The 26,298-nt window shown below is 40.9% G+C and overlaps 3 protein-coding genes across 6 annotated transcripts; 2 read left to right on the top strand and 1 right to left on the bottom strand.

The window, feature by feature from the left end:
• Positions 1–2,619: 2,619 nt before the first annotated feature.
• sgk2b (serum/glucocorticoid regulated kinase 2b) lies at positions 2,620–7,616 on the top strand. The gene is made up of 12 exons (XM_053326542.1): positions 2,620–2,718; positions 3,070–3,145; positions 3,240–3,309; positions 3,422–3,447; positions 4,158–4,215; positions 4,288–4,371; positions 4,473–4,604; positions 5,993–6,105; positions 6,436–6,655; positions 6,747–6,902; positions 6,988–7,077; positions 7,174–7,616. The coding sequence occupies exons 1-12, from the start codon at positions 2,652–2,654 to the stop codon at positions 7,333–7,335; spliced, it is 1,254 nt and encodes a 417-aa protein (XP_053182517.1). The 5' UTR covers positions 2,620–2,651; the 3' UTR covers positions 7,336–7,616.
• Positions 7,617–8,033: 417 nt separating this feature from the next.
• Positions 8,034–10,213, bottom strand: LOC128366596 (transmembrane protein 244-like). Its single transcript, XM_053327334.1, has 6 exons — positions 10,178–10,213; positions 9,657–9,742; positions 8,557–8,630; positions 8,342–8,467; positions 8,215–8,259; positions 8,034–8,128 (listed from the first exon to the last, which is right to left on the bottom strand). The coding sequence occupies exons 1-6, from the start codon at positions 10,208–10,210 to the stop codon at positions 8,034–8,036; spliced, it is 459 nt and encodes a 152-aa protein (XP_053183309.1). The 5' UTR covers positions 10,211–10,213.
• Positions 10,214–11,472: 1,259 nt separating this feature from the next.
• l3mbtl1b (L3MBTL histone methyl-lysine binding protein 1b) lies at positions 11,473–24,544 on the top strand. Of its 4 annotated transcripts, none has more exons than XM_053326621.1 (22): positions 11,473–11,495; positions 12,943–13,077; positions 13,866–14,061; positions 14,206–14,392; positions 14,495–14,624; positions 14,853–14,904; positions 15,459–15,553; positions 15,662–15,766; positions 15,869–16,004; positions 16,091–16,182; positions 16,268–16,419; positions 17,391–17,494; positions 17,880–17,965; positions 18,070–18,180; positions 18,276–18,390; positions 19,269–19,368; positions 19,842–20,036; positions 20,158–20,259; positions 20,340–20,410; positions 20,507–20,679; positions 20,965–21,027; positions 23,153–24,544. In XM_053326621.1, the coding sequence occupies exons 2-22, from the start codon at positions 12,967–12,969 to the stop codon at positions 23,279–23,281; spliced, it is 2,505 nt and encodes an 834-aa protein (XP_053182596.1). In that variant the 5' UTR covers positions 11,473–11,495; positions 12,943–12,966; the 3' UTR covers positions 23,282–24,544. The 4 variants fall into 4 exon arrangements, with proteins under 4 accessions (XP_053182596.1, XP_053182599.1, XP_053182598.1 ...); XM_053326624.1 differs by lacking the exon at positions 11,473–11,495 and adding an exon at positions 11,950–12,058 and having other exon boundaries at positions 20,340–20,398; XM_053326623.1 differs by lacking the exon at positions 11,473–11,495 and adding an exon at positions 11,950–12,058 and having other exon boundaries at positions 20,340–20,404.
• The last annotated feature ends 1,754 nt before the right edge of the window (positions 24,545–26,298 follow it).

Here is a 26,298-nt window from a genome sequence, read left to right as displayed (position 1 = left end):
TTAAAAGCTAATGGTGGTTAAAGGGGTGAAAATTAGATAATTTAGGAAAGAGACGTAGGCAGTGGAGGATGAAAGGTGGTGCTAATCAAGCTATTTGAGATCGAGGTCAGAGGTTGCCAGAGGCTTTAGGTGTTATGATGGAATTCAGCAGGAGAATAGTTTGAATTTTGTTCGGGAAGAACGAGTCCTTGGCTGAACCCCTGTCCTTTGGAGTGGGTTTCCTCTCTATAGGAATCCTGTTTCTGACATGGAGTGCTCAGATGTGTGAGTTATGTTCAGTGTCACCTTTGGCAAAAACCAGCCTTGGCCTGTTCCCATGCCATCGCACTGATGGAAGGAGAGGTTTCAGGCTGAGGGCAGTCAGTCAGACTAGTAGAGACCGGTTCACTTCAGGGATGACAGAGTGGGGGGGTGGGAAAGGTTTTTTTTTTCTTTCCTGCTCTCCAACCACTGCCACCACTGTAACAGAGAGGAACCTCCCCCTGTTGCTGACCGAGGATCAGCTTTCTGCAACAGTAACCAAGACACCCTATACCAACTGTCATGAACCCAGCAGCTCCAAATTTAGACACCAGCAACACACGGAAAAACTTGGCATTATTTCAGTATCACTGCCACGAAACGCCCCATATATCTGATTCACACCCTCTTATCACATATACGGTTCCTCTGGCACATTTCCAGTTTTAGATAATACTTCCTGTTAAAACATTGGGTCTTGAGACAAGTGCAGGTCTCTGTTTTTTATCTCCTGTATGTGTATATTTCTCTACAGCTTCAGTATTATTTATAAATCTCTTTGTGCTCATAATTTAATGTTTTTAAAAACAGTATCATGGTATAGAAGGTTGTGTTTCCCCTGAACAAACCCCTCTCTCGTCTCCCTCCAAAAATGTTGTTTACCTCCAACTGTGCCAGACTCAAAGTACGTCTTGCTATTTTCACTTCCCTTACATAATCATACGTTGAAGTAATATATTTGTGATTATGTAATTCAGTGCCCAACTGCAAGACTTAGACTTGTGAATTGTCAGAGCGAGTCTGGAGTACATGAACTGCTGTGATATAAAACAACCCGCCACTATGGATATGACAATATATATAAACACTCATTTCTGTCAGTTTAGGGGTCGTTGACATGAAGAAGTTTGAGAACCACTGCTATAGGGGGTTGGTGATATATCACATCCATAAAACTGGGTCTGGGATGGTGTGGACAGGCCCTGTTGTCTCTCAGGCGTGCAGAGGCCACACGAGACGTGAAGACAGATGCACAGATATCATATGTTGAGAATGGTGTCATGCATGTAGGCTACTCACACACTAAAACCCCAACTGTCCTTATGTTCAAAAGAAAACTGTAAGCTGCAAAACTCCATGTCATTAAAAACCTTCTATCCTATATGCTGGGCTTCAGTGTCAATTAAATGGCATGAAAAGTGATATTGTTTCCTTTGTATTGCGTCCTTTGTTCCAACCATATTGGTTAATTGAAATATATGATCATGTTTTTTTTCCTCTTGTAACACTAGCTACAAACTGTTTAACACTAACTCTTATCTTTTTATTTCTACACACACATACATTCAGTACATGTCCCACTATCATTGCTGCCACCCACTCCTCAGACTTACTGGTGGTATGCAGTCCTACCTCTAACCACCTGTGGCTGGAATGTGTGAGGAATCCCTGACCTAAAAAATAAATCTACAGAAAAGAAGAGAAAAAAAACAGAAAGAAGGTAAATAAGAAATCGGTTCCCTGTCAGTTCAATTGTCATTTGGGTTTCCTCAATGACCGTGTGACCATGGGGCAGGATGGTATGAACTCTTGGGCGCCCGGTTCCGCATTACAAGGGGCCATGAGATCAGTATGCTGCCTTCACATGCTATCGGAACGTGCTATCAATAGCTGAATTATTTCACTGACCCACTTACTGTGCGTTCATGGAGCATGCCCCGTCTTACTTAGTTACTACATAGCATGCAGTAACCTATATTAATGACCTGCTTGTAGTACTAGTTCAAATGTGGACACACTTTCTAATCCAGGAAAATAGGAAGTTGTCCAAAATTTTGACTGGTACCGTATATAAATAAAATTACTTGGCCTTGTCTTGCCTTACTGTGGCTGTGTATGACAACAGTCACCTTCGACAATACAATTGAATGATTAATGGATGAGTTACCATCTACTAAATTAATCGCCAACTCTTTAGACAATCAATTACTCGTTTTGTGTCATTAATTTAAGACGAATTTCCAAATCTCTGATCCCAGCCTCTCAAATATGAATATTCCCTGGTTTGTTTAGTCATCTGTGATAGTTTACATTGAAAAAGTTGATGCAAATGTTAATTCTGTAATCAAGTCAAGACTTGTCCTTTATATTAAAACTTGACTCGCCTTTGGCCATAAAGCAGGCACGGATCAATTACCAGGAACATCGAGGAAAGTTATAACTCAAAGTTTCAACTCCGCATTTTCCGAGGGTACATAAACGCATCATTGCTGGTACTTTGAGTCTACGACGTCAGCGGTCCTTTAGTGGAGGAGAGTTTGAGACAGGCAGGACTGCTCTGCTGCTGGCCAGTCAGTGAGTTAGTTAGTAACTGTCCTTGCTGTTAACTTTCTACTTTTAGTGTATTTAGGATGACTGTGAATCACGACCGACCGATGACTTATTCCAAAATGAGACGGCTTGTGTCCTTTTTCTCAGGTAAGATTTAACCAGCCATGCATGAGGATGAAATGACTACAACCAATACAGAAGAATATAATATTTAAGTGATTTATCAAGGCTTTCACTCTTTAAAACATATTAAAAATGTAGTCAAATGTTCATAACAAAATTTATAGTCGTTTCACAGTTCTTCTTTTTTAATGTAAAATAAACATGACAACTGTTGTATAGGCTTAGTCAACTTAATTATAACGGTTGGTATTATTATTGCTCTTTCACTCAGTCTTCAGTTAGTTAAAGTTATGGGGACCACTTAACACTTACTTATTAAATAAATGCCGCTGTTGAGCTCTTATGTAAGAGGCAACCCCCCTCTCTGTCTTACAGCTCTGCTCAAGGGGAAGAAAGCTGGCTTCAGTGAATTCCTACACAAACTGGTTTCCAGTCAGCAACTCTGCCAGCAGTAAGTCACAACATAAAAAAAGGCTAACAGCTTTCTTCTTCATGCTGAATCTCACCTAAACCAACATTTACTTTTGTTAACCTCATGATTGAAGCATGGACACCCAGAAGCTCCTGCGACGGCAAAGCAAACTGAGAAGACCGAAGGAGGACAAAGTCAATATGGTGAGTATAGAGGGACGTTTTTTAAAGACTACACAAAGTGTTGACAGGAGATGAAACCAAATCTGACCTCCTGACCATCCTGCCTCTCTATGTCACTTCTCTCTCTCCTCAGAGCCCAGTGAACCCTGAAACCTCTCGGTAAGTTGATTTTGTCCTGATGTATTTCATGGAAGAAACACAATACAGAGCAACTCTTTTTTGCTGTGGCCTAGCACCTCACCAAACTAAATAGTTAAAAATAGTTTTAAGTTGTTGCTACAGAATTGAGTTATTCTAATTAATGTATAGATTCATAGATCAGTAAAAAGCAGTCCTTATTAAAACATAAAGGCTAATATGATAGATAGTGAGGAATTCATAAATTATTTTACAAGATATTTTGAAACCTCTTTAGATATCCAGAGAATAAAGGGACTGGAGCACACTGATTAATGCGGAGCCCTAAAATGTGCTAACAGTCTGTTTTGACGCTTCTTCATCAGAGTCCAAGTGCTCTGGCTGTGAATTAGAGTATCAGTGTGCTCCAGTCCCTTTTGGTCTCTGTAAGTCTGTTGTCCTCCAACTGAGAAGCACCTGATTCAGCTGTATTTTGCTGAAAGATGCACAGACAACCGTGTTTCGAGAAGGTGTTAAACAATCAGTCTGAGCTAAATGGAGATGATTTAAAACAGATGATTTAATCCATGCACATCCATACATGCATACAGTGAGACAACAATTACATTACCAATAAAATGTTCTAATAAATCAGATCTGACAATGACAAACATTTTAGGTAAGCTGAAGTCATACAGCATATTGTTGCTGTATATAACAACATATATCTCTTCATTTGTTGTGTTAACCAGGATGAAACCGTCCGATTTTGACTACCTCAAAGTTATCGGCAAAGGAAGCTTTGGAAAGGTAGGAAATCTCTATCCTTGCAAGTTTTTGTGTTTGTTTTTTTTTGGACATTAAATATCAAAACTTTTACAGGTGCTGCTAGCAAGACATAGAAAACAAGGAGGCTACTATGCTATGAAAATTTTGCCGAAACAGATGATTGTCAAGAGGAAAGAGGTAAACCAACCATCCATCCATCCACTGTATCATATGTATATCTGTAGCAGAGACGTCATGTTTTAGAGGAACCATCCACTGTATCATATGTATATCTGTAGCAGAAGCATGTGATGGTTGAGAGGAGCGTACTGCTGAAAGGACTGCAACATCCATTCCTGGTGGGACTCCACTTCTCTTTCCAAACACCAAACATGCTCTACTTCGCCCTGGACTATGTTAATGGAGGGGAGGTATGTATATGTAAATACTTGTCTCTGTCAGTCCTGTAGCTGTTTTAGTAAATACTGGAAAAGTTCAACACTTCTAATTTTTCATGTCAGATTTAGAATCAAGGTAACAAAACTCCAGCAAAACACAATTAGCAATATTTCCATGGTTATATCTGTTTAGCTTGAGACAATCCTAGGCTTCACTTTTGGTTTACCCCAACAAGGTTCCGCATTGGCACCTGATAAAAGGTCTTTGCACTTACTGCCCAGTTAGGAGGTGGCAATCTTTCAGCCACCTCAAAAAATGGATTGCTGGTAGAAGTCCTCTCTCAAGTGACGCAGTGGAAGATAACTGCTAATAGCCAGTCCTGTGCTTCTTGTGCCTTGTTGATGCCAAGCAGACACGTGGGAGTCCAGGCCTGCCTAGCCATTCCTGCCATACCATCACGATCTTGGCCACAATGAGGGGTTTGGGCCTGTTTCTGCCTTTGTCTTTGGCCAGAGATAGCCCTAACCCCACCAGGGGGATATCTGTCACAATTTTCCCTGTTCTGCTTCCAACCTATGGTGGCAATTAATTACACTGATGCAGCAAATAGAGCGAAGACCCATTTCCTGGTGAAAATTGCACTCTGTATATTTTTGGTGGGTATTTTTTGTTTCTAATGGGATAAATATGTCGCTCACTGTGGGAATTGAGCTATGCCACCCTCCGATTCTCCCCTTCTCCCTAAGGCAGCCCGCCCACTGACAGTGAACTGAAGAGTGTCTCCCCTGGGAGAGCCTTCCTGTTTGTTTGCAACCCCGTCAACATTTTGTTGCAGCTCTTATCTCCATTTGCACAATTCACTTAACTATTCTACATGGAAAACAATATAACATAAACATATATAACTTTAAACTATATAAATATAGTGTCTAGATTTATTTCATATCTGCAGACACCAAGCACACGTAGTTCTTTCTGGAGTCGCTTGGAGAACACGTTCCACACGTGCAGTAGAAGTACAAGTGGCCCTTGTAGGAGAGTGACTGTGTGGATTACGACAAATTGGAGACTTGTATGAAATATAGTAGTAATAGTTACCTCAATGTAAGTCCAGTTCTACACATTCTGAGTACATGTGTAGTCCTCTAACTATAGGCCCAGCTGTCCCCTGTTTAATTCTGTTGCTGTGCTCAAAAGGAGGCGAACAGCAGGTGTGCTTGGTGCTTTAAAGTAGGTGGATGGTACCCACTGTTTGGGAAGTTAGTGCAAAGATCTGTCTCAGTGTGCTGAAATGGAGCCTCGGAGGGATATACCAACAACAAAGCCCATTAAGGGGCATAGCATGTACTTACAGAACTGGAGTTGAATCCAGGTAACTACTATTTTCAGTGTATGTGACCACTCATCTGTTTGTCCTCAGCTTTTCTACCACCTTCAGAGAGAGGGGTTATTTCCTGAACCCAGGGCTGCTTTCTATGCTGCAGAGATGGCCATGGCACTGGGCTACCTGCACTCACTTAACATTGTTTACAGGTACACATACACACACATATAAGCGCTGCAAAGTCGTGTCTTCAAAGTGTTTTTTTGGCTCATTATTTTTGCTCACTTTCTTACCTCATGTTTGATTTAAACGTGTTCCACATGTTTTAATTATTCATGCAGGGAAATCCTAAAGACATTTTCAATTTGATGAGAGTTCTGCATTAAAAATGTTCTCACTAAAAACCACTATGTCCTCCAACAGTATATTAAAAAATAAAGAGTAAAAAGAAGCAAAGCAAAGCTGAAACTAGGTGAAGGTTGTAACAGCAGTCAGTATACATTTTGTGAAATACATTTTTGCATCTGTTTCCCTCTTAGAGACCTCAAACCTGAGAACATCTTGCTGGACAATGAGGGTCATGTGATGCTGGCTGACTTTGGACTTTGTAAAGAAGGTGTGGCCATCGGTGGGATTATGCACACGTTCTGTGGCACTCCTGAGTACCTTGCTCCAGAGGTGCTACAGGGTCACCCATACAGTCCAGCAGTGGACTGGTGGAGCCTTGGCAGTGTGCTTTTTGAGATGCTTTACGGAATGGTGAGAGAAACGGACATTACCGTTTAACTTTTCACAATCTCACTTTCTTTAGCATCCTCTCTTCACTACATCCCCCTGTTCTCTCTCTCAGCCTCCATTTTACAGCCACAGCAAAGCAGAGATGTTTCAGAACATACTTCACGCTCCTCTGCAGCTGCGCAGTGGGGTATCTCAGGCTGCTCGCTCTCTGCTGGGAGGCTTGCTGGAAAGAGATGTCTCCAAACGTTTAGGCCAGAGCCGTGACTTTGTAAGTGCACACACAAAAGAAAGACAAAAAGCAATTAATATAAACACACATAACCACAGCAGGGTTTATTTCATTTTATATCCAGGTGGAGCTGCAGGAACATTCATTCTTTACATCCATCAACTGGGACGACCTCCTGGCCCGAAGAGTTACAGCGCCCTTCATCCCCAAAGTGGTACAAGTGATTCAGAAGTTTGTTGTGAGGACTCTTTTCTTTTTAAATCTATTGCACAGTTTACCTGAGTGTGTGTCTGTTCTTCTATCTTTGCAGACCGGTCCCTCTGATGTCAGCTACATTGACCCTGAGTTCACAATACAACCTGTCCCTGCCTCCGTCAATGAGAGGTGTCAGACGGGCGCAGCGAGCGAGGCCTTCCTAGGATTCTCCTACATGAACCAAGAAGAGTGTGTGGCAGCAGGGCCTGTTTTGTAACAACGCCAAATCCTCTGGGAGCACTGCAGCGATTGTTCAAATATTTATTTTTTATGTCATAAATTATTAAATCAGAGTCTATTTTTAAATACTTAAGCAAAATATTCCTTACACTAACACTGCAGTGGACTTGTCTAATTGTGCGTGTTATTGTGCTAACAGTAGGAAATAATAGTGCATTTCTAAGTATGTGTATTTTATCAAATCATTTCACAATATGGAATAGGCGGGTCACTATTTCACAAGTCCTGATTAGCTTAATGTATCAGAACATGAGACAATAAACCATCCGTTTTTTTTGTTAAACACCTCACATTATTTCTGTAAAATATACAAGCATGTATTGCAACATCCCCATTTGGCGATTACATTCACAGTTTACAGAATAAACAGTAACGTCTGCACAGTGACAAGAGGCTGTACGCCTCAAGCAAAATACAGAGAACTCCTTGTGGCATTTACATAAAACAAACAAAAGCATGCCAGTCTGTTGGCAACTCCTGATATACAAATTGGTCCCAGCTCTGACTTCATGGTGAGGAAATATCTTTTTTTAGAGACAAACAGAAAAAGCCCATCACCATGGAGAATCTAATGGGTGTCTCCGAAAGGAGAGCATCTGGTGTGATCCTTTCTACCCCATTTCACAGAGCTGAGTATAAAACAGTTTGTACACACACAGAGGAGTTTTCTGTCTGTCAGTAGATGCTGAAAAAAGCATAGCTCTGGTCGCTCTGGCAGGTGAAGTAAGCTGTCAGCTGACCATTGCAGATCATCAGAAACAAGCCGCTGCCTATGAAACAACAATAATGTACAAAATTTAAAAGAACTGATTACAGAGATGCAATTATTGACAGGGAAGTTGCCAATTAGTTTTACCTAAAGCCAGCCACCACTGCCACACCATGGGAAACTCCATCATCACTGCAGCATAAAAAAATAAAATAAGTATTTTTATGAGCGCGTTAGTAGTACTAGTAGCAGTATTGTGTAACTTTGTGCTCACCTAGACTGGTGATGAATACATGCAGCAGCGTCACAGTGACAGCATAGTCCCAGACTCGCCTCTTCACCACTGCAGCAAACAAAAGGCCACTACAAAAGTAGGTGAGCTCCAAGGAAAGGAGGTTCACTGCAGGAGACCAAAACAGTGAGAAAAAAACACAAATGAGTAATTAAACAAGTTTACTTTCATTTGTGACCGTGTTAACGTGTGCTCACCCAAATATTTGGAGTTGGATTCAGTAGGCTCAGTCTTAAAGTCAAATGGAATCAGTCCATCAAAGTGATCCAACCTGTATAAAGTGAGAAGTGGGTTAAATGTCACAAGAGGAGGAAAACAAACTTCCAGCTATTACAACTAGAGAACTAAAGTACCATAAAGCGTAGATATAAGTCACTTTGCTTCAGAATAAAGGGAGTCTCCACTTATAGGCTACAGGGTAATGTAAACACTTCTTCACAGACTTATTTCAACAAATCTCAATCTCAGGTTGATCCATCACCAAATGAACCCACTATGGCTACATACTGCAGACTGCACATGTCACTATATTTAGCGGACACACAAAAAACAACCTGCCCCAGGTTAGCAGTGTGTGTATGTAGATAATAAAAAAATAAACTCAGAGCACTTTATTAGGTACACCTGTACAATTTAAGATAATTCAACACAACAGCTCTGCTATAAATTCTACTTGCGAATATGAATATTATTGTTGACATTGTCAGAAAGATGATAAATCTACTTTGTGTTTATTATTGAAGTCATAGTGGATGGTGGTGATATACTGGAGTGCATTATATTTTAAATATATTTTAGAAAAATAAATATAAGCTTTGTGAAAGTATTATTTATGGCAGAGTATTGGATTGCATTAGATTGCACAGTTATTCCTAATAAACTGCTCAGTGAGTGTATATTATATTAAAGATTTTATTTAGCAATTATCCATGTAAACACAATATCACTGTAAAAAGCACATTTTGACAGCACAGTAAATGGCCTCTGCAAAACATAATCAAAGAATTTAAGTTGACACTTTGTTCTTGCTCAAAGTGATGACCTCCAGACTTCCTACCTGACTTCTGTATGTTAAATTATACTCTAACAAGTAGGATACACCTTTTTAGCAATATTTGAAGCTGTTTCAGTATGAACTACCCCCCGCTGAATATGGTGGTGGTGATGATGATGATACTGTGAAGATATTCCGTTTGCATGTGCGTCAGTGCGCATGTGTGTGTCTGTGTGTGCGTGTGTGTGTGCGTGTGTGTGTGTGTGTGTGTGTGTGTGGTGGGGGGGGGGGGGGGGTCCTTACCTGAAGGCACCGAAACACACGCTGCCAATCATGTAGAACAGACAGTAAAATATGAACAGACACAGCAGCAGATTGAAGAGCACGGTCTGGGAGGGGGGATTGAGACACACAGAGAGGGAAGGGAGTCATTATTTCACAACAGTATAATCTGTCTAGTAGGCAACACCACATATTTTCCCAATCCCAACGCCACATTACCAAAACCTGGAGCTGTGTGTGTGTGTGTGTGTGTGTGTGTGTGTGTAGTCCTGCAGTGGGAGGGCTGTGCGCTGTAGGTGAGCAGGCAGATAGCGACTCTGTCGTATGTTGCTGTAAAGCCTGACTTGCTGCATACACTTTAAATTAAAATTAGAGGAATTTTGTGTGTGTATATTAAAATAAAAACCCCGACAATCGTGGGTTGTCTTGTCATCTTGGTTCTTTCATCGCTCATTGATTTCCCTTCAGTCGACCGACAGACGATCGGCTCGGACAGGTCACAGCTGCGGGTTACATCCTCACATACGAGTTGCCCCTCTTACCTTCGAATCGACCGCTTTGCCTTTGAATGCCATCTCATGATTTGTACATGATGTTATATTACAGAATAATCCAAGGTTTGCTGCAGGTTGCACGACCCGACTAATCCCCCAGAAAGTGGACTTCTTCTGCCATCTAGCGACAAACACATGACACCAACCTGAGCCGCCGCCGCCACTGCTGCTGCTGCTGCTTTTACCAGAAATGAACTCACTTCACCTCGATCAGGGCGGCCTTTGTTGCCTGAAATAACCACTTTTCTCACAGCGTACCTGTTATACAGCACATAATGATGATATAGTAATGGGTGTTATAAAGATTTTGTGTTTCATTAACCGTGTTTCCAGCATTATTATGGCTAAACTGGTCCATATAAGATCTCCATAACCGCCCTTAATGGGTGGGATTGAATACTGCAGGTTAGCTGATAATTTGCTTCAGTATGAGTTAGTGGACGACTGTTAGCGACTCAACCAACACTTCAAATCAATCAAAAGACCCCAGACAGTGAATGAGTGAACTGCTTATCCCATTAATTCAATTAAAAATGGATTTGCTGTCACATCAAAACCATAAACTACGATATGTAGCAACACCCAGCAGCCTAGAAATGCCATAAGGTGATGTTGGACCGCAACACACGACTACCAGTCTCCATGTATGTTGATTATTTACTCGCAAAACATCACCTCTACTTCACAGTATTAGACGTGATGTTTCGCTCTAGAGATTGATTATAGAATTAGCTGCTCATTTTGTCCGGCTTTATTTAATGTTTCTGCTCAGCTTTATAATAGCGTCATCAACCCACATAGCTGCAGATGTTTTGTAAGTACACTGACAAATCGTGTGTTGCAAAGTATTTGGGTCGTTTTGGTTCATAAAAATCACTTCGGGTGGTTAACAGGCCTGAGTATTTAACACCACATTAAACATAGTCGTGTATTAATTAATTATCGCATGTTTTTGTGTGTGAAATCTATACAAATCGTCCGTCAGACTATCGCAGAGTGATTAAAGCGTCCAGTTTGACCACAGAGGGACCTCAGCAGACACACTGCGGTCCTTGCGCTTCTTGAGAGGAAAATACTTCTCAGTCTGTTTATGAACAAAGAGAAACGAGCTCCGGTCAAGTCGCTCTCACTCGTTACACCGGGAGTGAAGTGAGTTTTGGGCGTGTTATAAGCACACACAGGCCTAATATTGACCACCGATTGAAAACTGAACTTTTCCGAGACCCAAAGTTGTCAGGCAGCGCATCTCACACGCATGCGCATCCCTCTATATCCAGCTCTAAATAAGAGTTAAAACAGAAACGAGGTGAGTTCCACTATTTCTAAAACATTACCGTTGTTAATACTCATTTATTGCCCTTAACAGAGGCAAAATGTGAGAAACCGGCCTTCGTTTTGCTAGTACGCGTTAGTTCGCATTATTTCCACTCTGATTTAAAACGGCGAGAATAAATCGTTTTTCAAGTTTCTATTGGAAGAAATTAATCAAGCAACAATGTTCAAGCCCGTCACAGTGGCGCGATGTTATTGCCAGTCTGTCTGCTATTGTGTGAAATATTGATGTTTTGCAAATTGCCTTTTCCTATTGTTATTAACCGGGAAACTTATTTATTACAGATTGTCCTTAGCTGGTTGCATCCAGTCACAATGCTAGGGCTAGCCGCCTAGCAATCCTCCGTCCACTTGAACGGAGAGGAGCTAGCTGGGCTAGCTTCATGTCAGCGCTAGCTAAACCTGGGCTGACATTCCGTGACAAGGGGAAAGTGAAGAAAATAACCAGAGTGAAGGAAAACACCAAGTCAGGAAATTACACTGCAAGCATGTGCTTTTGTTCGACGCGTAGCGGCTTTGCGTGCTTTGTTTAAATAGGTAACTTGAGTAATTTACATAGTTTAAACGTGTTGGTGGCCTCTTCCTATGCTCCGCCATTTTGTATAAGACGAATGCTAATCATGGGCGCTCTTACATACACTTTATTTATGGCGAGAATAAAACTGAGGTATGAAGTGGAAAGTCAAACTTAATGAACACCAATTGGCTCGGACTGTTGGTTACTTTTCACATGCTTATGGCCTCCGAGCGAGTAGAAAATATCACCTTAATTCAGTGTTGAACATGCGTCAAGACTAAAACGTTATATCGCAATTTTAGTCGGATTAAAACGATTTTAAGTTTGGCCAGTCAGCGCAGAAAACAGTGTTCTCCTTGAAATTGATTATCAAATTACCCCCACAGTTGCCCATAACCAGGCAAACAGCCGGTTTTAAGAGATACTGTTAAAACAAGGAAAAGATGAACTTGTGTGGTAAACTTAAAGTTGAGACATCTTTCATCGTGTTTGTCAATGATCTGGATGAAGGTTCATCCTAATGGGGCCGTTTGTGCACCTATTTCCCGGTTAGTTGACCAGCAAAACAATATTATTATTGACTGTTTTGTCTGAAATCGAAGTGCATGGTGTATCCTGCAAGCCAGCACACAGTCTCCATCTAGCGGTGATGTTGCGCAACAGTGTTTACAAGTGCAGGTACAAATTGCATTTGGAGTTGGGAGCACTTCGTAGGTAAAACCACACAGAGGCTGCCACACTGTGATAGTCTCTTACTGTCAGCAGAGATGGAAGATGGCATCACTGAAGTCAGAAATGCGGACTGAGCCTCTCCTTTAAACATTTGTGTCATATTTTGATCATTTGCAGCATCTTTATGTGAGTATATGTTGGTGTTGTTGATGTGACTGTCATGTCGTTTCAGGTTGGGGATATCAGAGGAGTGGGAATGACTGACACTCCGCCCAGTGATGGTCCCTCCCAGGGAGCTGAGTTTGACATGATGGGTGCTCTGGACTGGAAGGATGGTATTGCCACATTGCCAGGGAGTGACATCAGGGTATGATACAGATTTTTATGTGGATTATTTGTCAGTTTTTAAATTAATCGCCAGCTATTTTTTAATCTATTAATTGTTTTTATTTTTTTATTTATTTATTTGATTCCAGCTTCTCAAATCTGAATATTTTCTGGTTTCTTCAGTCTTCTTTGATAGTAAACTGAATATCTTTTGGTTGTGGACTGTTTGTTGGGACAAAACAAGACATTTGAGGACATCACCTTGGACTTGGGACCAGTGGGACAGTGATCGAGATTTTTCTCCATCTTCTAGATAAAACAACTAATCGAGTAATCTAGAAAATAGCTTTAGATTCATTGATAAGGAAAATAATTGTTAGATGCAGCCCTATTCAGGATCATCCCTTGTTATGTGTATACTCATGCAAATCTGTATGAGCAGGTTTTCACTCAGTGTTGTTTAAAGTGAAAACCACCTTCTCTTACAAACAATAAATGCATTTCTGTGAAATAAAACATAAACTTTCAGGGGAAAATAGCAGCAGCTCTGTTTCGCTCAGGTAAGCAGGCCACAAAATTGGTGTGGTTGTTAGATCTGCTTCACTCACCTGCCAACAAAACAATGGTAAACTATTGAGTGGCCTGTAAAATGTGAGTCACTAGCCATGTGGCCAATGGACAAATAAGTTTTGCACCCCGCGGGTAATGATTTTAACCATCGTTTAGGCCATCAACTACAAATATAACTGATCAGGAGACCTTGGTTTAATAATTTACTTTCAGAGAAACCCTCATGAAAATATCTTTTTCCTCCCCCGTTTCTTTCAGTTTCGCATGACAGAGTTTGGTACTCTGGAGATTGTCACAGACCTCGAGGTCAAAGGACAGGAGGCAGAGCCTAAATGTGAGACCTTGGACCCAGCACCATCTCACAGTCCCACCCCTCCACCAGAGGGCCAATCACAGACTGGCACAGCCACAGCTCCATCCAGTCAGAGTCAGTCAGGATCATCTAAAAGTAAAGGTAGGACAGCATATGTTAAACCTTTACAGCACTGTTATCATATAGTATGGCAGTGTTTACCTTTTTATGCCCTACTTTGGTGCAGTGAACTACACTTCCTTCTTCTCTGACCTCTAGGCCTCGGCCCTGTTCTCCTATCTTTAGATGAAGGCCCCAGTATGGAGGGCCCCAGTGTGGAGGTTGGCCCAAGTGTTGAAGTTGGCTCCAGTAGTGTCATGGGCCCAAACAGGGGTCTGGCAAGATGCAGGGCCTGTGGTGGGCATGCTCCCCGGGATGCTCTCCTTCAGGGCAAGTTCTGTAGCTCCATTTGTGCCCAGCCCTCCAGTGGCAGGTAAAGATCACACGTCTTGTATTCTCCAGCGCCACGTTGTTGTCTTTTAAGGTATTACTTACTGTACATGTTGTTTTATCATGAACCAAATCTCTTGTACAGATCGTCTCCAGGGGAAGCACGAGAGAGTCAGGCAGTTGAAGGCGAGAGGCTGGGTAAACGTGTGCGCAAAAAGAGGAAGATCTATATGGATTCTGGTGATGAAGAGGAAGATAATCAGGAGGAACCAGAGGTAAGGAGCATACCTGTAACATTTGCTACCACTGCCAGGGCTATGGGCCACTTTATCTTGCTGTAATTTCAACTGTTTTTCTAACAAAATATAATCTTGTGTAATTTTCCTATTATTATTATTATTATTATTATTATTATTATTATTGTTGCTCTCTTTATCTTTATGTCAAGAAAATACATAAAGCCTTAGGGGGGATATGTAATTCATTTTGTCCAACTTTTGTAGGAAAAAGCCAAGACGACCAAAGGCAGGAGAGGTCCCAAAATTGCCAAACTTGGTATGTGAGACTGCGGAGAGAAATGTGTAATGCCTGTAAATCCTTTAAGTCTTAAAATAATTTGCATTATGCTACCTCAAGTCCAGTCTTTATGTAGCTAAAGCATTTTGTTTTGTTAGTCTTAGTTCACTGTTGTGTTGTTCCTCTTGTAAGTCTTGGTATATCAACAGTTACTTTTTCTTCTCAGATTTGTGATCTTGTTGTCAATTCTACTTGGCATTTAAAATTTCTCAAATCTTTTAAAAAGTATTTTTCTTTTAGTTAAAATTTGGAGGCACTTGAGGAAACTTGATATAGGCATCTGCTCACACGCACACAGAAGTTACAAAAACAGAACAAAACATTTTCTTTTCCTAATAATCCATTCACATTTATTTCTATAACATGATTTAATAAAATTGTCATGTAAACTAGACTCATCTAAACCTGAATAAAACTGTTTTAAACAAGGGGGGGTTTGTCATGAGTGGCGCATGATTAGACTTAAGTGTTTCAAATGTAAACATTGGCTGACACATTTATTGTTGACATTTTTCTTTGTGACCCGCCCCCAGTGGCCACTGCACCCAATAAAAAGCGTGCATGGAGCTGGCCTGCTTACCTGGAAGAGGAGAGGGCTGTTGCTGCTCCCGTCAAACTATTCAAAGAGGTGTTTATTTTATTTTATATTTTCAAATATAATCAGATGGTTTTGTTTATTTGGTCTGTTGTAAACAGCCGAGTCATGACTGTGATGTGATTTCTGTTTGTCCTGCAGCATCAGTCATTTCCTCAAAGCAGAAACAGTTTTAAGGTGGGAATGAAGCTAGAGGGGCTGGACCCGTGTCACCCTTCTCTGTTCTGTGTGCTCACTGTGGCAGAGGTACGGGTGCTACTGTTTGTTTATGGTTTTGGTTTTGGTTTATTACAGTATCTTTATCTCTGCCCATAATTCACTCTCTCATTTCTTGTCCTCCTGTATCAGATTCAAGGCTATAGAGTACGACTTCACTTCGATGGTTACCCAGAATGCTACGACTTCTGGGCCAATGCCGACTCATGGGACATGAAACCTGCAGGCTGGTGTGAGAAGAATGGACATAAGTTATTGCTGCCTAAAGGTATTCACAAATGCTAACTATGGTTTTACAAATAACCATTAATTTAGTGTTTTGCAACAACGCGTCTGAGTAACTTTGTCTTGTAGGTTGTAAGGATGGAGAGTTTAATTGGAGCATGTATGTGAAGAACTGCAGAGGTCAACTGGCCCCCAAACACCTTTTCAAGAGCCTCAACACAGTGAGTATCAAGCACAAGTGGGTTTTTTCATGTATTGCCTATCCACAGGCTAAAAGTGTTTGGTTTTTTTTAAATTGTCTTTTAGTCTGTGACTCCGTCTGGATTTCGAGCAGGGATGAAGCTGGAGGCAGTCGACCGCAAGAACCCATCGCTGATCTGTGTTGCAACCATCGCAGCTGTCGTGGACAACAGACTGCTTATTCATTTTGACAACTGGGATGACACATATGACTATTGGTGAGAGTCAAGCAGATGAGGGTACTCAGAATATGTGTTGCTGGGCTGAGACGAAAAGAGAAGGCATGATCAAAGCTTTAAATCAAGTGATATGTGCAGGAGTTAGATGTCAGTAAGGCATCAGTATGGTGGTAGGTGCCTAAAGTCAAGTCGTTCGATAATGGCAAAAATCATAATTATGATTATTTTGGTCAATATTGAGATCATGTTTATTTAACATGATTACTCATTGACAATAAAAACATTATACATTTATTGAACTGTTTTTAAAAAAAATGGTCTTTTTAACAGTGGACCGAAGCAGTATCATATATAGGTCTCCTGTAACTTTTTAGCGTCATTTCAGACCTGCTAAAGAGACCGATGTCTTTTGTTTATCGGTATATTATTTTATGTCCTGCACATCATTATAAATCACAATTCCCATCGTAGTCTCTGTATGTTTATATAGAGCATCTCACCTGTGCCCACTCACTGCCATGATCTCTCTCGCCTCAACTCCCGTGTCAGACAGTGTCTGTGCAGCAGCGGCTGTCAGTATGTGGTTGGTGGAAGATGTATGTGTCACTGTCCCTGCACATCCTGGGTAACATCTGTGACAGCTGGTTTACTCCCAGAGGAACAGCTGTCTGTTGGAGTTTGTTGAAGTCTAAGCAAGAGAACGACTTTTAATGTTATTAACAGTTATTAGAGCACCTGTAAAGTGGTGTGATACATGAAAAGTTACACTCTGTATTAGCACTTATTGAATAACACTTGTCCAATCAAATTTCCTGGTCAGAACTACCTGTTGAATAATTAAAAGTAATTAATAAATTAGATCAACTATGTTTTAGTGCACTGCCACAACCTGCTGAAAACTCCTAAGATTTGGTAATGTTACAAGTAATGTTCGGTTATGTTGTTGGCTTAGAGAGAGACAGAGAAAGAGAGAGAGAATTGTTAAAAGTTGAATGTTGTTTAATGATCAGGTGTGACGCTAGCAGTCCGTACATCCATCCTGTGGGTTTCTGTGAAGAGGCCGAGCTGACTCTGACCACACCAGCTGGTAAGACACAGACCAAGACACACGTGGGTCAGTATAATCTATTTTAATATACTGTAGGACCTAACTAATATTATAATATATACTGTATGTGCTAAAAAAAGATGTAGCTGATTCTGCTGCAGAACTGATGAATAATTCCCTGATTTGACACATTTTCTTATAGAAAGTATTCTGCATATTTTGTTGTCTGTAGCAAAAAATGATACAAGCAGTTCTAATTTCTTTCTGAATAAATGTATAAAAGCTAGTTTTTAAAGTACAGCAGTAGAGGAATGCATGCTGCCTGTGAATGCCTACATTGTCTTTAGTCTTTGATGTTAAACAGCCTTATATTAGGCTGCACAGATATTTGAATGTCTGATTCGTCTTCAGTGACTGACAGATCTGTCTTGTCTCTATGTCTTCCCTCCAGAATATAAACAGCCTAAGAGCTTCTCCTGGGAGAAATATCTGGAAGAGACGGGCACACAGGCTGCTCCTGCTCGAGCTTTCAAACCCGTACGTTTTACACACACACACACACACACAAAGATGTATAATATGCACAGTGTGTAACAGTAACCTACATACAGCTGTGTGATTTGTATGCTGCTCTGCTACAGCGGCCTCCACACGGCTTCCAGATCAGGATGAAATTGGAAGCTGTGGATAAAAGGAACCCCATGCTCATCCGTGTTACAACTATAGCAGACACCGAGGACCACCGACTGAAGGTACGAAGCGTCTCCACGTCAAAATGTTGTTTGACTTGTCTCTGTGCTCGGCTTCTGTCTAATCATCCGGTATTTATCTGATTTCACTGAATCAGATCCACTTTGATGGCTGGAGTTCAGAGTACGACTACTGGGTGGAGACAGATTGCCCTGATCTGCACCCTGTAGGGTGGTGTCAGAAAACTGGACACCCTCTTCAATACCCTAATGGTGAGACACACTTCAACTCTCTCTGTCTGTCCCGCCAAGTAGTTAGTGAGGTCAGCTGAGGATCCAAAATTTTAATTTCAACACAGCAGGGTTATTATAGTTAACGAAAACTAAGACTAAAACTGAAACTAGGAATGAAAAAATAATTTAGTTAACTGAAATTAAAATAAAAACTACAATTTGAAAAAAAAAAAAAAAAAAAAACCTACAATGAACAATGTAAAACTAACTAAAACTAAATGCATAGCGGATATCATCTGCCGCATACTGCAAGAAGAAGGTGCTTAGCTGGCATTTTATGATTTGCTAGAAATGGCTAAAGTTGCAGGACGAAAACGCCACAGCCCAATATGGGACTACTTCGAGTACGACCTACTGATAGATAAGAGTAAATGTATAGTGATGAGGACTGATGGGAACATTTGTGGGATGCAATTAAAAGGGAACATTTTTAAAGTTCATATTGATAAACCATATTTGGTGTCACACATTCTTTCATCATTTTCAGCTTCTACAAGTGAAGTGTTTCTCTTTATACCTGAAAAACTACACTGAAACTAGTCAATTCCTCAAAATAAAAACTAAACTAAAACTACTAAATCACTTGTTGAACTAACTAAAACTAAACTGAAATAAAAAAGCAAACTGAAAAACTAAAGAAAATTTAAAAACTATATTAACCTTACAACACAGTCAGCACAGTTTGTCTCCACCTTCATGTAACTTCTGGATGGAATCTGTAATGAATACAAAATGGAAATGTTCCTGCAGTTGTTTGCTTTTATTCACACTCTCATTTGTGTGTGTGTGTGTGTGTGTGTGTGTGTGTGTGTGTGTGTGTGTGTGTGTGTGTGTGTGTGTGTGTGTGTGTGTGTCAGGCTCCAGTGAGGTATTGAGTGCCCCAGGACAAGGGTGTCCTACCCCAGGATGCAACGGGGTTGGCCACATCAGAGGACCTCGCTATGGAACCCACTACACGTCAGTAACACTCGCTCAGTTGTGTTCTGCTTCTTTTCTTCTTCTGTCTGTGTGATGTGTTGCTTCTCCATCTTAGACATTTTAAATTCCTTTTTGACTTAACGGCTGTTGCTTAACACATTTAAAATGATGAAATCCGATTTCTTAAATACTTGAACAAAGAAATTTCTCAATTTCTTATCTTCTACATTCTTATTTCAATTCCTATCCCAAATTTTCTGTATCTTACCACTACTGCTCAGACAGCATGTTACTGGTGTGAATGTCATTAATTCTTGTGTGGGCTGCCGGCTGTGTAGATGTGTTGCTCGTGTTTGTGTGTGGGGGAGTTTAACGCAATTTTAGCTGCTTTTCCCTCTTATTCAGTGTGATTTGTTTATAACAGAAGATCAAAAGTGAGTTTTCTGTCTCATTCACAGTTTGGAAATTACAGTTTGTCTTTTGTTAAAGTTTTTGTGGTTTTATGTGTGCAGTCAGGTGAGCTGTCCCTACTCGGAGATGAATCTGAACAAAGAGGGTTTGCTGCCAGACCGTCTCAGTGGAGAGCGACCTCTCACCATCAGTGGACCTCATCCCCGCGGGCGACGCCCCGACCCTCACACAAACACTATGACGCCGACCTCTTCAATGCCAGATCAGCCTGAAGGAGCTGAAGAGTCCCAGAACAGGTTTGCTGAACTCATACAACACTGACAGCATGAACACACTCCCATGAGAACTGCTATCAGTGTTTTACATGCAACTCTATCCAGTGGTCTGTGCCTGAGAGCGGGTTATCTGTGTTGCTAGGAAACCGGTGACCGTGGAAGCTGAGCGTTCAGGGCGCAACACTCAGCCAGATCCACCAGGTGGCGCCAGTGAGCAAAGCCAAAATGGAACCAGACCGAAAAGGTACCTGAAACCTGTTCACTGCAGAGTGTGCGTTTGTATTAGAGAGACACTTTTAACTTTTATGTTGTTGTCTCCTTCAGGACTGCTCCGGTTCCCAAATACCTGAAAATGCACTATGTCAAAGAGGAGATTGGCGATGGTAAAGGTGCATGTCAATGTGTGTAAAATAAGATGTAATATAAAGGCTGTAACTCACCACCTCTCCCTCACTGACTGCAGTCTCTCCCCTCCTCTCTCCTCTCCACAGCCTCTCCAGACGCCATTTCTCTCCAGCAGGCCCTCCACGAGTCTGTTTTCTCCCCCGGCATCTCCGCCTCCCCCCCTCACCGGGTGGCTCTCTGCTGGGACAAACACTGCCAGCTGCTGCCTGAGGTCCTGGGGCTGACTGCCAAGAGAGTGGCCACATGGAGCGCTGAGGAGGTCAGACATGCTTACTCACTCACTGTGCCAACACATGAAAAGCAGACATTCATTCACTTGTCCAACATGAAGGCATCTGATAATTCAGAGAAATCGCTACTGTGCATAAATACTTAAGCTTTCTTGTTGTTAGATTGAATTGGTGCTTTATCTCTTCGCCTGTCAGATTTAATAATGAAGTTTCCATAAAGACAAAAAGGCACTTTGAGCCGAAGAGAAACGTTTATTCAGTTAAACAGCTTGAATGTTGCAGCCTGTCACAGCTGTTTTTTTCTTTTTTATTAGGTGGCTGGTTTTGTCAAAGGACTCCCAGGATGTAAAGAACATGCTGCTACATTTAAAACAGAGGTAAGGGCCTCATTTCACTTAAGTGATTTGGGAGAACTGCTTTTATGTAGATTGGAAATAGTGAAAGTAATAATGTTTGTAAATAGCAGATGACTCTGAGTCCTACAGAGTTCTCAAATGCTCATGCATGAATCGCACATTTATTTTGATCATTGAAACATGTCAAAATAAACAGGAGAGAAAATTATCTCAAGTTGCAAATTGCAAAGCTAGCATTTTTCAGCTTTTGTGCAACAGGCCAAACTCACCGATGCTTCAGATTAGTATCACAATGTGTTACTGATTAGGATTCACCCAGGTCTGATTTTTTTCTCACTCGCCTCCTGTCCATCAAGTTACTAAACTTTTGCTGAACGGTGAGACTAGTAGTTATTTAGCATTTTAAGATATGCATTAAGAAACACGCTCAGCTCTTCTGTTTTGAGTTCACAGCTGCAACTTAAAAACTCACACACGAGGCTTATCTACATAAGCCTTTTGTTTACTAATCAATTCAATATTTCCTTTATGTATTGCTGCTACGCATGTGTACTCATATAATTATTTTTTTATACCAGTCACAGTGTGCAGACTTTGCAGTTGCCTTATTATAATCGCAAAGCTCACATTTTTCAGCTTTTGTGCAACAGGCCAAACTCACCAATGCTTCAATGATTAGTGTCACATTGGCTGCGTTCACACTGCAGACAAATCTGATTCAAATCTGATTCCTTCTCAAATCCAGTTTTTTAGCCCCGACTGTCCACACTGTTTTTAGCAAGTGTCCAAATCGGATTTGGCTCTGTTCAGAATTAATGACCAACCTGACAGGTTGCTGTGGCAACATCGTTGGAGCAGAGGCATCATCTAGCGTGTATTGTGTGATGTCATATAATTGCGACAGCAATGACAAACCCTCGAGCTTCGCTTGAACGGAGCCATCTCCCCAAAGATTAATTAAGAATTTGGTTTTGTCCTCTGTCCATGGACTGATGTTTTCAACGTCCTCCATTGCCTCCATTGATATCAGCTAGCAACAACAACTGAAAAGCACGAGTCTGGTGTCGCATACAGTGACGTAGAGTAGCGTAGAGACGTAGAGAGACGTCACGGACATTCAAATCCGATTTGAGTGTTTGGAGCTGTTCAGACTCAGACACATCTGTCCAAACTACCTCCCAAAGGTGGTTTCAATCTGGTTTGCAATTTCATGTGATTTATGAATGTTCAGACTTAATAAGCGCCATCTGGTTCCAATCTAGATTGACTAAAAATCGGATTTTGGCTTGCAGTGTGAACACAGCCAATGTGTTACTGATTAGGATTCCAAAAAAATATCCACTCTTTTGAAATGATTAGAATTTGGGGGCCTCTGTGCAGCAACCTCTGTGTTATTTTATGGAAAACTCTTAGTAGTGTTGCTCCTTTTTAAGGAATAGGGTGTAAAATGTGTGCCAAACGAGTAAGTGTTGGAGTGAGAGAGTGACGGCAGAAAAGTGACTGAATGCGAGCAGCAGAGGAAAATGTTAGCAGCAAGTTTTCAGTAAATGTACAGACTACAGTGTGCAGCTTCTCAGGACAAAGAAAAGTCACATCTGTTGTTTCCCTGACTGCTGGAGAAGTGACGGTTAGCAACAACGAGAACGGAGAGAGAAATAGAGAACGGGAAATGTGTGGCTGCCGAGTTCACTCTGTCCCCTAACGTCCAACAATTGTTCATTTTCTTTCCCCCCGCGACTAATCGATTAGTTGAAGATTATGTCTAATTTCAGTCAACCAAAGAAAATTTTGGTAGCCCTAAAGAAATGTTTTTTTTTGTCTTGGACATTTTTGATTCGACACAAAGCGTTTTAATGCTGCCAGAAAGGATTAAATGTCAAACTGTGCATAATTCTTTGTGGATGTACAGTACAAATTTCACACCACACACTAAGCTGTGAGTAAACCCACAATGATGACGTGTGCACTTTATGAGTCAGTTTAGATCAGTTATGTCTGTGACAGTCGCCTGCATTTTATTCTTTATTTTTTAATTGTTTTACATTTGAATGTTACAGTTTTAGTTTTTTTTTTTTTTTAGAGTGTTCATTTTCTAATTGAACGATATGAAGCTAATTTTTATTTTTATTTTTTTCGTGCTCTTTAGCAAATAGATGGCGAAGCCTTCCTACTACTCACCCAGGCGGACATCGTTAAGATCCTGTCAATCAAGTTGGGTCCGGCCCTGAAGATCTACAACTCCATCCTCATGCTGAAGAACGCCGACGAAGAGTAAGACCCGACTCCTCGGGTTCATCAACACTCCGCTAAAGACGTTTGACAAAATCAGCCAGAATGGGTTTCATGTCGTCGAGCTTTGTGACGGCACTGCCACACGAGAGAAACGAGTGGAAGCCGTCAACTCTGAAACGTCCCTCTCTTCATCTCCTCTGTTCTCCTCTCTCCATGATGGACAGAGTTTTACACGACACCATGTGGATTCCTTAACTTATATCGTGTTTGTTTACTCAATCATTAAAAAAAAAAACTACAGGCACCTTCAAGGCTTCTTAGCATTGTACAGTATGTGAATTGGGTTTAGTGTCACTATTCTGTTTCTTTTCCCTTTTTTATTTAGGGTGTAATGAGATGGTGCTTGAGCTCAGAGCAGATGGAACAAGTGTGTTTGTTGCTTCTACTCAGCAACAGATCTTTGACTTTTTTTTAAAAAGCTGCAAAATACAATCGTGAGGTGGCGAGAGAGAGAGAGGTGTTTTTGTTTTTTTTAATGTGAAACCCAGTGGAGCAAGAAGCACTATGTAGTTCAGACCTTCTCCTCTAGATGGAGAGAATGGGCCGCTCCACGGGCCCACAGGCAGCAGAGAGTTTTGTTCATGTGGAGTTGGCTGAAGCTTGCGAGGATGGAAAAAAAAAGTGTGTGTGTGTGTGTGTGTGTGTGTGAGAGAAATGAGGGTGTAATTTGTGACAAGCAGGGCTAAGGGCTAATTGTTCAATCAAGGAAACTTGCTTCTTTTTTTTAAAGGTGGAACGAGACAAGAAACCAGCTGTGGTCTTCTGGTTGTTTTTGATGGAAACGGCAAACGAATATGAATGTTTAAAAAAAAACAACAGCTTTTAGTTGTTTTGTTGATATCGTTTCCTTGACTCCTTATCTTGTTTGTTTCAAATAACCTCCTGTGATTCACTCTGTAAATAGTAAACGACTACAAAAGGACTGTCCTCGCTCCCTACCAGATTTTACTCCTGCTCGGTTATGCAAAGGCTTGACATCTGTCGACAGGAAAGGACATTGTGACAGTGAACTGAAAATACGAGCCTCAATTCATACATAGATTTTGAGAAAAAGAAAAAGAAAACATTGTTAGTGTCTTTGTAAATCAGTGTGTGCTTCAACAAGTCGGAATGTGTACATCAGCAACTGTTTATATGCAAACAGCTTTTATTTATGTATTCTAATTTAAGGGGTTAATGGTACGCCGTTTTGACTCAAAGATAGCTGTGGCTGTTTGGTGGTGTGTGAATGGGTGAAATAAATGAGATGCACACAGCCTGCTGTCCTTATTTGACCTGAGTCGTTTCACCACACACACACACACACACACACAGATAATCTTCACATTTTTTGAAGTACTTAAATACCAATCAGTACTTTAATCAGTTTAACTTGCGTATAACCTAGTGAATACAACACAAAGAGAAACTACAAAAAAAGTCAAGTAGAAGCAATATTATGACATTGTTGCACAAATCCAACAAAACAAAAAAAACACCCACAGAGGTTTCAGAAGATGTGGTTACAGCAGAGTTACAGGCCAGTAAGTAAAAGTGTTTGAAGGTGGCCCTTAAATCTCTCAACAGAAGACAGAAACGTGGCAGGAAGTAGAAGTTTCATAGTTTTGAAGCGGTTATAGAGGGCTTCTCACCATACAACACTTATCCTGGATCTGTGGACAGACAGGAGACTTTGGTCAGTGTGTTATGGGGACAGTAGCTCTGTAATGTCGGCAGAGACAAGACCACTTAACGCTGAATTAACACAGGATACTAAATTAAGTTCTGTGGCTAACAAGCTACTGCGGGGAGGGAGGCAAGAATATGATCCCTCCTTGTTTAAACTTGTGCTGTAGCTTTTTAAAGTAGTTGATGATGAGATAAAGAAATCTTCACTAATCAAGTGGGAGGATATAACTGTTAACTTTCTCCACATCGGAGACAGAGTATAAATACCCGACAAGGAGAACACAAGCACTGTAGTCCAATATATGACTTCACATTTATTCTTATTGAGAGTTGAGTTCATTGAGCTGGACATTAAATTATGTGTCGTCTGCATAACAGTGATCAGAGAGGTTATGTTTTTGGGTGATGTGACCTAAAGGCTTTGGTGGGGGGTAACTAAGTCCATTTACTTCAGTACTGTACTTAAGTACAAGTTTGAGGTACTTGTATTTTACTCTAGTAATTCATTTTTATGCTACTCTACTACATTTTAGAGGCAAATTGTTGTACATTTCACCACACAAAATCTTTTCCACAGCTTTTGTTACTTGATTCAGTCTCTCAATACAAAATGCAATCAACTCATAAATTACTGTACTATGGGTTATTATGGGTCAAGCTCCTCAGCAGTATTAGGTATTTGAAACCAGCCCCACCATTACCAGCTATATTAAAGCAACAATGCACACAAATGCATCCATAGTCATAATCCAACACTGTGTGTGGTGATTCTGTATAATGAGTTATTTTACTTTTGGTACTTGGTGCATATTTTGCAGGTAATACTTACTCTACTTTCACACAAGTAAACAAGTAAAAGATCTGAGTACTTACTCATGCCACTGCATCACAGGAGCATATAGACAGCAGAAAAGTAGTGGATCAAGTACAGAACCCTGAAGGACTCCACAGAAGATGGAGGGTAGAGGTAAAGAGGAGTTACCAGTTGAGATGAAAGACATCTGTTGCATAAATATAGGAAATCCAGTTCAACACAGAACCAGAGACTCTTGCCCTGTGGCTGCACTTATATTTCAAAACAAGGTAGCAGTCGGAGGACGTCTGTCACTCTTAGTAATAGTAGTTCACGTAAAACTATTTTCCCCCAAGAACCTAAGACATAAAGACAAGTTTGGAAATGGGTCTGTAATTGATAAAGGACTAAGGACCTGGTTCTTTTGGCTCAACCCAACTCATTTTTTTCATGGTCCACTTTGAAGCTTCTTCCTGAGCTTTCAACCACCTGACCCAGCAGATGAGTTTGCCCAGTTGTCATGGAGACTGATCTGTTGA

This window comes from Scomber japonicus, chromosome 10 (assembly GCF_027409825.1).
Source record: "Scomber japonicus isolate fScoJap1 chromosome 10, fScoJap1.pri, whole genome shotgun sequence".
Classification (NCBI taxonomy): Eukaryota; Metazoa; Chordata; class Actinopteri; order Scombriformes; family Scombridae; genus Scomber; species Scomber japonicus.
The sequence above is the reverse complement of the archived record's forward strand: the minus strand, read 5'-3'. Positions and strand labels throughout refer to the sequence as shown.

Coding starts and splice junctions, on each gene's coding strand:
- sgk2b (XM_053326542.1), top strand. CDS start 2,652: ATGACTGTGAATCACGACCGACCGATGACTTATTCCAAAATGAGACGG. Junction 3,310..3,421: donor AGGAGGACAAAGTCAATATG/GTGAGTATAGAG, acceptor CTCTCTCCTCAG/AGCCCAGTGAACCCTGAAAC. Junction 6,656..6,746: donor TTGAGATGCTTTACGGAATG/GTGAGAGAAACG, acceptor TCTCTCTCTCAG/CCTCCATTTTACAGCCACAG.
- LOC128366596 (XM_053327334.1), bottom strand. CDS start 10,210: ATGGCATTCAAAGGCAAAGCGGTCGATTCGAAG. Junction 9,743..10,177: donor GCAAAGCGGTCGATTCGAAG/GTAAGAGGGGCA, acceptor CCCCCCTCCCAG/ACCGTGCTCTTCAATCTGCT. Junction 8,260..8,341: donor TGTATTCATCACCAGTCTAG/GTGAGCACAAAG, acceptor TTTATGCTGCAG/TGATGATGGAGTTTCCCATG.
- l3mbtl1b (XM_053326621.1), top strand. CDS start 12,967: ATGACTGACACTCCGCCCAGTGATGGTCCCTCCCAGGGAGCTGAGTTT. Junction 15,767..15,868: donor GTGTGCTCACTGTGGCAGAG/GTACGGGTGCTA, acceptor CTCCTGTATCAG/ATTCAAGGCTATAGAGTACG. Junction 17,966..18,069: donor CTGCTCGAGCTTTCAAACCC/GTACGTTTTACA, acceptor GCTCTGCTACAG/CGGCCTCCACACGGCTTCCA.